A 12,025-nucleotide genomic window follows, 5' to 3' on the forward strand; every position below is an offset into this window, starting at 1 on the left:
GCTTTAGGATAATTTTTAGTAATTAAAAGATAATTTTTAACTTACTTTTTCACCCCTTCCCAGACCTTTCACGTAAAGAAGTTAGTGTGAAACATATTTTTGCTTATTTTAACAACAAATTATCATAAAATTGGAAACATTTAATACATTTGATTTAAATCCACAAAGCAAACTAAATGCTCAATGCGCTCCATTCACAGAAATCAGGAGCTGTTGCATGCTTTTTCGTTACCGTTATTAACCTACCGGATAGAAAACTCGAATTATTTCCCAAATCACACACACACACACACACATGATGGGTCCGGAAAAGGTGAGGAAATTGTTGCCGAAGGATTTCCAACTGTTTCCAACTTTGTAACACCGTTCGTCACGAGACCAACTGCACAAGCAATTGGGCACATGTGTGGTGCAAACTGACATTTCCCGTTCCACAAGCTTTTTCCCACAAGCTTTTCTCCATCTCGGGCCAATGCGGGGCAAACATCCACCCGAAACCCGGTGCACCGTGGCCGTTGCGAGCATTACTGATTGGCAATTTGCACTTCTAATATTTTACTCATTGATTGGGTTTTACCGGTACCGGCAACGGGCAGCCCGGGTGGAAGGATATTGCACACTAATATAAATATACTGGCATGGGTGCACCCAGCCCTAACTCTCTCTCTCTCTCTCACACACAGTATGAGTGTGGCATAAAACAGCATCAATCAGCGCTGGCAGGCGGAAAAGCACAACTTATTGGTTTTGTGCAAAAGCGGGCTGTGGTAGTGTTGCGAACGTTCGCAGTCCGCGGCGGCTGTTTCCAAATCCGGGAGTTTTTGATTTCCACCACGTCACGCCGTTACCAAGCTCCATCCCAAAACTCCCGTAAGGGTGTAAGAACCGGGTGACGAATACATCTATATATATTTGGTGTAATTCTATTAAACCTTGTCTACCTAGGCTGGCTGGCAGGTGAGCACGGCCGCGCCTGATGACGCTGATACGATTTGTGCCCAATTGACGGCTCGAGTGATTAGTTTTGTGCAGTTAACTCAATTCTATATATTGACAGTGGGATTTTTGTCTGCGTATCGTACAAACATATCCATATGGTTGCACTAAGAGAGAGAAAGAGAAAAAAGGAATGCTGTTTTTATCGTGCAAATTACTTTCAAAGTATACTTTCAGGCGAAACTGCTCGCGTATTGCGCAGGTTGATTGATTACTTTCACTTCCTTTTTCCCATAAACTTTACCCCCAATTCACCAACGGGGATATTAACGCTTTTTGGCGAGCAACATTCCGAACCGGCATCGGTGTAAATTGGTCGGATGTTGGAGCAGGGTTGAATTAAATTGTCGCCTGGTGGTGGAGCGAGTTCAAAACCGGGCAATGCTTATGCTTCCGTGTACACACTCAACCCACACGCTTTGGTTTACACGATTCAGACGATGATTGAAGTGAACTGTTTGCAATGGGTCAAATAAGGAGTGCTTGTTACCTTGAGCGTGTGCTTCATGCAACAGTTCATTAGACCAGATGCAACGTGAATTGAATTTAGCGAATTAATCGCATAAGTATAGCCCCCTGACGGCGTAACAGTTTTTCATTGCGTATCTAGTATAAAATAGGATAATTATAATGCACCATTTACTTACTTAAACTAATGCTTACTTATTTTATTTCTTATTGCAGGTAAGAATCTTCAATTTTAACTTCTTAAGCCCCCGAAGAGCGTCGAAGAAATGTTGGGAAACGCTGCTAAGTAGAAACAAAATCTCATTTTTTTTTAAATATGTCCTTTTACTTACTTTCATGACGATTTCACTCTTGATTACACACTAACACACTCACTCACCCGTTCCACCGTACTGTGGAGATACATATAATTGCCGCTTGCTGGGTGTTGACTTAGAAATCCTCTTCTCTTCCTCTCGGTACAAACGGTCAACTGAAAAAAAAGGATTGCCAGTGGAAAGTAGGGGAGTAGGGAAAAGTAGAAGCAAAAAATGTATTACAATCCTGCTTCCCTTGCTGGTAGCAGGGTGGGGCAAACCGTGCCAGCAAGGGGTGTGATGCCAGAGGATGGATGCAACGGGCAGCCATGTTGTGACCATAAACAATGTAGGAAAAATAAATCATTCATGCAGCCATTTCTGCCATCCGACACTTTTCTCGTTCGGCACACATCCTCCCTTCTGCTCGGCACACGCACGTGCAAACGGTTGCTTTTTAGGTTAGCGGACGCGCAATGGAGGAAGAAGATGACTGGTGCGACTTTTTCTTTGCAGATCTAGTCCTTAGAAGGGACGTTTCTTAATAAGTTGACGAAAGTTATGAGATTATTTCTTTGAAAAAATAAGTTCTATAATTTTGTAAAACTTAAAACCTTACATCAAGTGGACGCTTCAACAGTAGCGCTTGTTGGAGGTATTCAATTTATGATCATTTGTTATTATTTTCATTCCCTTTTTTCCTCATTTGCGTGGATAAAACATTCATGCATCATAGAACTTGTAATACTCTCTGGTTCTACACATTCCAAAATAACAACTAGTATGCAACAGTACGTACCCAGTAATTTTCTTCGACTCAACTTTCCTATCAGCTCGCTCCGCCCGGGTAAGCTGCATAAAATGTACACCGCCTGCCTGGAAGTTGGAGCAAACGAAGTGAGGGAACAAAAATAAAATCATAAATATTAGATGACGATGAATATGGAGCAGACGCTAGTTTTTTTTTACAGAGCGAATGAGAAAGGAGGAGAAAAAGAAGAAGCAAAACCTGCCCTTCTCGTCCTTGTGGCCGTGCCAAGTATTGGTCATTGGAATACTCCATTTGCTCGATGCCAGGGAGTAAGATGATAGAATGAAGCAAGCACGGCAGGGAAGGCAAGTGGGAAGATAAAACAGGATTTAATATTTATAAACAAACTAAGGCGCACATTTATATCGCACCAAATGACAAGGCACGGCCATGTTTTTTCACCGTTTGCGCGTTGAAAAGTATCCACGCGTATGGAGCATCCTTGCAACTTAGTTCACTCCCGTCAGCGATGGTCCTTTTCCTTTTGCAGCCTGCTCATCGACAAGTAGCCGCCGCTGCTCATTGCTGCTGTCCAGAACGTCTGGCAATGGGGTTTGCGGGCTTTGGTTGGGAAGTTGACGGACATGAGCGTCCTGTTCGTCCGTGTTGCTGTAAATTCTCGCTCCGTTTCGCGGTACACCCAAAGTACGAAACAATCAACTGTGAAACAGTTTTCGTGGAGCGCTAGCTGACACGTTGTATTGGCTCTTCGGACGCTTACGATAAACCATAATCAGCTGTGTAAATATTTTCGCACAATTAACCCTTGCATTTTCAATTTATATCCGTGGTTCTGTCAGGTTTCTATTAAGCGCTTCCGCTAGAATGGACGATAGTGTTCAGTGGCTGGTGTGTCTTTAACATTGTCCAGTTGCTGGACACTGGACACAACACAATGATTGCAAGGAATTTTTACTTTAAAAGCCATAATGCTTTGTAAGGGTAAAGCTCCCGATTTTGAAAACCGTTCCATATTGGACAAAACTAAACCTTTAATCAATTACACTCGTGGATAACAGAAGCGCACAAAATGACGACTCTTACCCATCTTTTATCGATTCTAGCAACGCTGGCTTTCACATGCTTGCATAATGTATGTAACGACCCCGTACGAGTCGCCAAGCCCCCGCTAGTGAAGACTTGCTGATCAAATTTTTACCACACTGAGACATTTTTAGTGAATTATTACACACTTGCCAAGGCTGTCTTCCGTGTATACCTTAGTGTCACTTTGTGCCTTCAAAGTCGGCAAAGTACCGCGAAGGAAGGAATGATGTGCAACGTCCAGCAGTTCAAAGCAGATCCTGCCGAAGCGGAATTCCAGCAAACGTTCCACCGGTCGCAGCGATTGAATTCGAATTGCATCAAAATAATAATAAGCCATGCTGCACAGTCTGCAACCGCGAGGCACGTGCGTGTGAGTGGATCGCAATGACTTTATTGAGTGAATAATTAACCACCCCGTGCGCTAGGGGCTTTCAATTTACTGCGATTGTTTAAATGACAATCCCGAACACGCGCGGTTTGGAAAAAAAAGACCTGAAAAGCCCCGTGCATGAAGAGGACAGCTCGCACCAGCCCAGTTGACAGTAAGTCGTGTAATTTGTGGATTGCAGTTCGATGGATATACATTTTTTAATAGGACCTCCGATTGCACCAGTCCTCCGCGTCATTCGACACGGACCTTCGTGGAGTTAAATCAGAACCATTGCTGGATTATTATTTTATACCAGGAGAAAACCAAATGCTTTACACACATTATGCTTTGACCTGCCACTCACCCGGCGGTGTAGTAAAGCGTTTAATGACGGTGGTTTCGTTTCGCCGCCGAAGAGTGATACAATTTTTACGTTAATAATTTCTGACCGATTGTTAGCTGGCAGATCGGAGGAAGAATGGGCTGTTACAGAGCGGCGGTAAATTATTGATATCGCTGCAACATTGATCAGGAATCGATTAGGCTAGTGGAGGTGGAATGTAAGAATATTTCGTTTTTTCTTACAAAGAACTTCATAATTGTCTTTTGACTGGAACCTGGAATCGTTAGAAAGAATTAAATTTCTCGAACAAAGTTGCAACTGCACACAGAGATACAATCAACTTTAAGCAACCAATAACAGAGTCAGTAGAAGAGGATGCTTCTTTGCCTAGGATAATTGATTCATACGGTCCAACAAGCAGCTGGGAAGCGTCCACCATCTGGTTGATCTTGTAGCGAGACGCCGTCCCTACCAAGAACACACGAACTTCTCCATCACCTATCGAATCGTACAGATCGTGCAGATCAACTTCGGTCATCTCATCGCCCAGATTAATCAAGACAATGAAGAACGCACTTCGATCCTCCTTTAGATATCGCACAAACCCGTACACTTGCTCCGTTAACGCGCGTGATCGGAATGCACCTTCACGAAACACGCGATCGCGCCTCAGCTTGATCGCTTCCGTGTACACCTGATAGTGACTCCGGTCGCTTTCCAGTTGCTTGCGAAGGTTCGACTGCCGATAGTAAGGATACACCGGTAGCCAGGTTCGGTTCGCCGTCGAAAACCCGGCATTATGCGTATCGTCCCACTGGAACGGAGTTCGCTGCGGGTCGCGTGACTTCCACTTGTACAGCTCCGGCCCAACGTTAGAGCCCTGCGGGTCCAAGCTATCCTCCCAGGACATGTCTCGGTAGTCAACCATACCGATCTCCTCCCCGTTGTACGTCACAGCAACACCGGGCAGTTTCATAAGCAGCACATTCATTGCATCAATCCTTTCCTCACCGTAGCGACTGCCAACGCGTGGCTGATCGTGATTCCCAAGCACCCAGTTCGTCACCTTACCGCGGGGCAGGTTTTCCAACCACCGATCGATGACGTACTTGAAGTCGCGCGCATTCGAATCTCCGTTCAGCTCACCCAACAGCACAAAGTTAAACGGGAAGTGTGCCCGCTGCTCCGACCCATCGTCCGACTGGTAGAAGCGCAGCACCATATCCATGCTGGTGTAGGCCTCCGTTAGCATGATTCTGGAAGCAGAGAGAGACTTTTGTTGTTCCAAACAGCTTCCTCACAAAAGGTGTCAAAATCACACAAAACACATACATCGCATCCGAGACCGTCTGTTCCACAAACTCGTCTATCACCTTCCTCCAGTGGCCGATGACGTCGTATGTTTCCAGCTGTAGAAATATTATCATACTTTGTTTAGTAGCTTTCTAGAACCGTTTCCATCTCACAGATGCTCAACAGCCGCACGTACCAGATTGTTTGTGTAGATGTGATGCGTGTAGCCGTAGCTCAATGGATCGCTCGGATCGTTGATCGGTTCGTCACGAAACAGTGCATCCTCGAACATGTGGTTGATTGCGTCCACCCGAAACCCGGACGCTCCACGCTCCATCCAGAAGCGCAGGATATTATCGAACTCCTCGATCACCTTCGGGTTGCGATAGTTCAGATCCGGCTGGCCCACCTCGAACTGATGCAGATAGTACTCCTGCCGTATTTCGCTCCACTCCCAAGCCGAACCATAAAACACGGAGTTCTGTGACTCCCCAAAAAACATGTTTTTTTTATTTCTGGAGATACAAAACTATTGAACGAGACGAGACTTACCCAATTGTTTGGGACATCCGGACGTGCCTGCCCGGGAACGGGCTTTCCCGGATGCCACACGTAATAGTCCCGGTACGGTTCCACACCCAACTCCGACTGCACGAACCACCAGTGCTCATTGCTCGAGTGGTTCGGCACAAAGTCGAGCACAATCTTGAGCCCCAGCTTGCGCGCTTCGTTGAACAGTTCCTCCAGATCGCCGTTCGTACCGAACAGTGGATCAACCTGCAGGAAATCGCTCACATCGTACCCAAAGTCTCGCTGGGGTGACTGGAAGATTGGACTTAGCCACGTCGCATCGATGCCGGTGTCTTTGAGGTACTGGAGCTTCGCCGTCACCCCTCGAATGTCGCCCACTCCATTGCCGTCGGTGTCGTAGAACGAGCGTGGATAGATCTGGTACAGTACGGCCGTCTTCCACCAGTCGGTGTCGGTTTGGTTTTGCCCCCTGATGCTGGACGCAAGGAAACCAACCGTGCAAGCGACTGCTAGTAAACACTTCCAACCGGACATGTCCTACACGTACCTTGGCTAGCAAATAACTGAGCCACTTGTTTAGAGACATCGTTAGCTAATCATTATTCTGCTTGCCGTTTGATTCGAACAGATGAAAGACCCAGAACTCAGCGATTAGATTATTTGAGGCGCCGTGTGTGTTTCTGGGAGGAGGCATCAATGCGCTTTTGCGCAAGCAATAACAATAACATCGCTTCTTCTTAATGCTAGTCGATAACATTCTTATCATTTCAACTCTCTCCTATCAAGGTGTCATTAAATTTGTTAACTAAATGTGACAGTGGTTTGCTGTCAGATAAGATACAGTACAACTTATAACGTCTTACCACCTGAAAACCAGCTTCAAAGAAGAGTAGAATGCAACCCATTGCTTTCAATGCGAGTCGTAGTCGGTTAGCTATAATGCTTTACCCATTCCTTCTTCTCTCCCCCACCCGTCACAAATGTGGTGCAATTGAATGCGAAAATTGCCCCTTTGTGCATCGTAGATGCGTGCGTGCGTTGCACACAAAAGCGCACCAATGCGAAACTGCAACGGAGCGGTTGCGAAAGGGAAGCGATGCAAACAATCGAAGAGGAGCAAAAAACCTCCCACCGAAAGCATGCCGCATTTCGTGTCTATTTTACCAGAGTCCCTTCGCTACCGGGGCCGCGCCGTTACCTACCGTTCCCAGTGTGCAGCTTTTTCGCTCTGTTTTATCCAATTTCCATCTCGCTAGCTTATTGAGTTTACCGTCGATACAATAAAAACCAATCTTTCTCTCTCCTTCTCTCTCTCCTCCGAGCTTTCCTCGCTTTGCTCCCTGTGCACCACCCCCTTCCCGAATCGGTCGCGAACAATTAAGAGAGGGATTTTATTTGGTCTGATAATTTGTTTAATTGTTTTATAATTGATATGATTAATTTTAAATACACGCACCGTACGAGTAGTATGAGGGATTGTTCTTTTTTTTTTTGTTGCTGTGGCGTTCGTGGTTACCTCTTTCGCTACGAATGATAGGAGCCTTTTTGCCGTTATGTAGCATATCGATTCGTACACGTGTGTGTGTTCAGACTTGTTTTTCTTCATTTGGTTGATAATGAAAGAGAAACAAAACATACTAAAATAACACCACAATCGATGTACGATCCATTAGATAAGCTACAGCCGCTGCAAATCAACCTACCCGAAAAAAATAAACCCCAAATGCACTCTGAAATATGTACCACTCTCCTTCCCTGCCACATCCCACCCCACACTCTGTAGCTCGATTTCGCAGTTATTTAGTTCGATTGCATCCCCGAGCATTGAGTTTGTGCAAATATTGGTATTCGCGCGTTCGGAGTAATAAAATTGTTAAAATTAGAGCACCACGCTTCACGGCGGGGTGCCGCTGGGATTGGAATCTAACGCGCTCCTTCAGTGCAATCGATCGGATGAGTTGAGTGCCACTGTTTTGTCTTTCGATGGGGTTTTTTTTTTGTCTGCATTTTCGTATCCACAACTACACATGTGCGGAGTATCTCCATATGGAAATTATGATGCTAAGCAAAGCCTCCCTCTTTCGAGCCAAATTTTTATTACCCACTGACGCGCTGGCTGGAAAAGGCGCAGCGGCTTGAAGTGTTCTTGCGGGGGACAGAGCGGGGGTGAAGCGTTCGGAAGGAATTTCCTTCTTGTCTTGGGTCGGGTTTTTTGCTTGTACCGTTTAGCCGAACGTTACACGCGGTAACGATCGAACCCCCCCCCCCACCCCCGTTCAAGTAGCCCCTTTTCAAGCATGGTTAGACGTGCGGTGGGTAATTAAAACTATGCTCATCCGCTGCACCACCACTCTCCAACATCCACCATGTCTTTCAATGCTTTAGTGCTCTCTAGCGAGCAAAAAAGCGACGATTTCTACATGACTTTTAAGACATTCATTTAATAGTTGTATTGATCGATGTGCTCTGTGTGTTGTATTGCTGTCTTGCTGGCTGCACACTACTGGCACTACCAGCTTTGCCGAAACGACTTCATCACGAGTCTGCCTTCCCTGTCCGGTGTGTGGGATTGTGCAAACGTAGCAGGGAGCCGGGGGCTCGTCTTTATTAACCGTCTTGCAGTCGCCGGAGCTAAGGAAAACTCTCCAATCGTAACGAAATTGGCAGCACTTAATTGAGGGTTTCATTGACACGGAATCAAACCGGCAATGCTTTCTCTCTCTCTCTTTCTCTCTCTCTCTCTCTCTCTCTCTCGCTCTCTCTCTCTCTCTCGCGCTCTGTGTGTCTGTGTGCAATATTATATTCTCTACTGAATCGAATCGAACGTTTCTTTGCCACTTTTTCCTACCGATTTAGCAAGAAACACCACCACCGGAGGAAGGAAAGGATCTTCGTGACGCTTTCTGGGCTGTGCCAAGTACCAAATGTTTGTACTGGTATTGTTTGCCGAGGAAAGTGTGTGTGTTTTCTTAGCTACTTGTGCGGCACTGGTGCACTGTAAATGCCGACCACATCCTCTTTAAACAATGGCGAATGGAAAAGACACAGTTATAACTTAATTTCCATACACAAACTTCTTGCACTGACGATAGGGAGCAACGAGTGGATTAGTTGGGAAGGGTTTTTTGCACTACAGACCAGAGCCGATCTAACGGAAACAATTGGAAAACGTTGCAAAACTTCATCGCAGTATCAAGCGTCTGTGATGGCTTTAGTGCGTCTTCTGTTGCCAACATGGGTTTATTTGTGATTCTTTGCTCTCCTTTTTTCTCACTCAATCTGCTCTGTCGATGCTATTTTTAGTGAGAAGAATGAATATTTGCTTTTCTGTGTACTGTGTTGAACAGAGGGAAAGGGAGGCCTCTTTAGTCAGGTTTAGTTGAAGGACGATGAGCAGCGTATAACGGTGTTAATGATTCAGTAAAACATTGATCGAGCAAATCGTTTGACAACACCTGCAGCGGATGTGGAGTTTGTGTTGTGCTCCTAATTGATTCATTGAAAAGTTGATTCGTTGCAAGTTCAGAAATATTCGACAGTATTATATTTTGCTTTTATGCAAATTTGTTCACCTGCACTCTATGTTGAGGTATTTCTGGAAATGCTTTCGACAAAAAGTTTTCGATTTTAATACAGAAGGAGAGGCATGAATTTAGAAAAAATTCGTTACACGATCGAAGAAAACTATTTCCGGAACAATACTGCTATTTTCTAGCTTTGAAATGCTACTCGTAATGCACCATAAATCTAACCACAATCACTTGTACCCCATAATACACATCATTATAGTAAAGTAGCCGTGTTCCTATATCCATCATACCTAAACGTGCAAAACACGTCCTCTCTTTTTCCTTTCTCCATAATTCATCTGTGGTCCACAAAGTTCCTCTTATCGCAACCAAAATTCGTAATAATCTCCTTTTGGCATGATCAGCCCCACTCTCAACCAGTCTTTGAATTATCCTTGAATTGAGTTATTTTAACTCTAGCCGCAGGAAGAATTTGAAACGGAAGTTCCACCAAACGGAACACACCAAACCGAAAAAGGATACCAATTGTGCTCCCAAAAACAGTACTTTCGCAGCCACGATTGGACTCTGATTGTTGGGTTGAACGTTTTTCCAGGTAAATAGGCAGCCTGCTAGAGGAAGCGTTTACATCATCATTTGCGAGGCCACAATATAATTTACCTTGCCATTTTGCCACAACGTCGGGGGAAGAGTTTTACTCCCAATTTACCATGCCAAGTGGCTCAATGCCTTCCCACTCCTTAGAGGCGTGCAAATATTCCCAAAACGGTCAAACGGTTGACGAATGTTACTCGCAAACCATGTCGAAAAACATGTATCGTACAAGTGGTTTTTGCTGCAGTTTTTCCTACCATTTTCACCGACACCGGAGGTAATGATTGAATATTATGCAAATGATCGGAAATGGCCCCAACCAACAACCCCGTTCTTTTGCAGCTGTTTCTGCGGTTCAGCTCGATTGAATTTAGCCGCCCAGGCGGTTCTCAAATTCGCGATCCTATCTTTGGTCGAATTTTGACTTTTGCATATTGTACCGGTTCGGACCACCGAAAACGGATGGCCAAATACGATAGCTCACTCAATCCGGCGACTATTATTTATGTAGCTTTATTGCTTTACTCCCCACCTCTGGAACAACAGGGAAGTTAACACTCCAGCTCCACTGCACATAGAGTCCGTACAAAGTTGCTGAGGGTTTTATTATAGCAAACCACATGCTGTACTGCTTTGCTGGCGACTAGCAAGCCCCACTGCAAGACATTGCAAACTTTTTACCGTAATTTAACTATAAACAAAATCATTAAATCTTATCCTGCTGGGTACGGGAAGGGAGCACCCAGGAAATGGTGCAAAGTTTTGTGCTCTGCCGGAGCTCGGGCAGGCAGTTGAAAATAAAGAAACAATGCCATAACATTGACGCCAAACTGTCGCGCTGCCGGAACTGTGCGCGGCTATATGCAATGGAAACATTTTGATTTTCTTTTTTAATATTTTTTTTTTTTTGTTTAAAACAAAGCGTTCGATTTAATATCCACAATTTCCCAGAGCAACGTTATGGATGCGATATTTGCCGTCGAGAAACGATTTTGTTGCTAATGCAAATGAATCACATTCTCTAATTACCTTCATGAATATGTCTTAATGCGATCGTTTGCATTGTGCAACCATTCTCTCCTTCTCGCACACTCACTCGTTCTCATAATAATGCAAGCTGATTGGAAACCATTAAGCGATAATTTGGCGCGTCGATTTTCTCCACTTCCCTATCGTTCGTTCTTAAGCCTTGAGCTCCAGAGCCCGCCTGCAAAAACGCTTTATCCTCGCCTCGCTGTTGGTGAATATGAATTTGGTTTGGCTAGGGGCTCACGCATAAGTCAAAAAGCCCCCGATGCTCCCCCATCAGTACTTCCCCCTGCCAACCCTGGATTTCAATTTTTCAATCAATTAAACCCGTGCCCGTGCAAACACGGGGGGGGGAAACACGCTAAGCAGCACGCACCGAACATCGAAACGCCCTTCCGGGCAAAGGTGAACACCGCCCCGGAAAAACAATGCAAAGTGGATGGTCAACCACGACCCCCAAAAACCGTGGTTCAATCGCACTAATTCGCGACCAAAGCGCGTCCACGTAGCCCCCATTGTGCCCGCCCACCCCCGGCTTCGATGTGTCAAAACAGCTTCCCATCCGGTCGCGCGACGGAATCGTGGCTGCACTATAGGGCACTACCACCACCATCACTACCAGAGGTGTATGTCTGTCTCACTTGAGGAGTGAGGTGGGGAGAGAGGTTGCGGTGACGGTGTGAAAACACTCCATACTTTCCCTTTCCGGTGTCGGAG

General features: G+C 45.4%; 2 protein-coding genes across 10 annotated transcripts in view; one reads left to right on the plus strand and one right to left on the minus strand.

Annotated features, from left to right (window-relative positions):
- LOC120897012 (protein bric-a-brac 1-like) overlaps positions 1-12,025 on the plus strand; it is a 138,612-nt gene that overhangs the window by 68,504 nt on the left and 58,083 nt on the right. The gene's annotated exons all lie outside the window — the stretch shown is intronic.
- LOC120897063 (maltase 2-like) lies at positions 4,333-6,701 on the minus strand. The gene is made up of 4 exons (XM_040301676.1): positions 6,177-6,701; positions 5,821-6,105; positions 5,664-5,740; positions 4,333-5,587 (listed from the first exon to the last, which is right to left on the minus strand). The coding sequence occupies exons 1-4, from the start codon at positions 6,687-6,689 to the stop codon at positions 4,615-4,617; spliced, it is 1,848 nt and encodes a 615-aa protein (XP_040157610.1). The 5' UTR covers positions 6,690-6,701; the 3' UTR covers positions 4,333-4,614.

Source organism: Anopheles arabiensis, chromosome 2, assembly GCF_016920715.1.
Source record: "Anopheles arabiensis isolate DONGOLA chromosome 2, AaraD3, whole genome shotgun sequence".
Taxonomy (NCBI): domain Eukaryota; kingdom Metazoa; phylum Arthropoda; class Insecta; order Diptera; family Culicidae; genus Anopheles; species Anopheles arabiensis.

Coding starts and splice junctions, on each gene's coding strand:
- LOC120897063 (XM_040301676.1), bottom strand. CDS start 6,689: ATGTCCGGTTGGAAGTGTTTACTAGCAGTCGCTTGCACGGTTGGTTTC. Junction 6,106..6,176: donor CGGATGTCCCAAACAATTGG/GTAAGTCTCGTC, acceptor GGGGAGTCACAG/AACTCCGTGTTTTATGGTTC. Junction 5,588..5,663: donor CAGACGGTCTCGGATGCGAT/GTATGTGTTTTG, acceptor CTCTGCTTCCAG/AATCATGCTAACGGAGGCCT.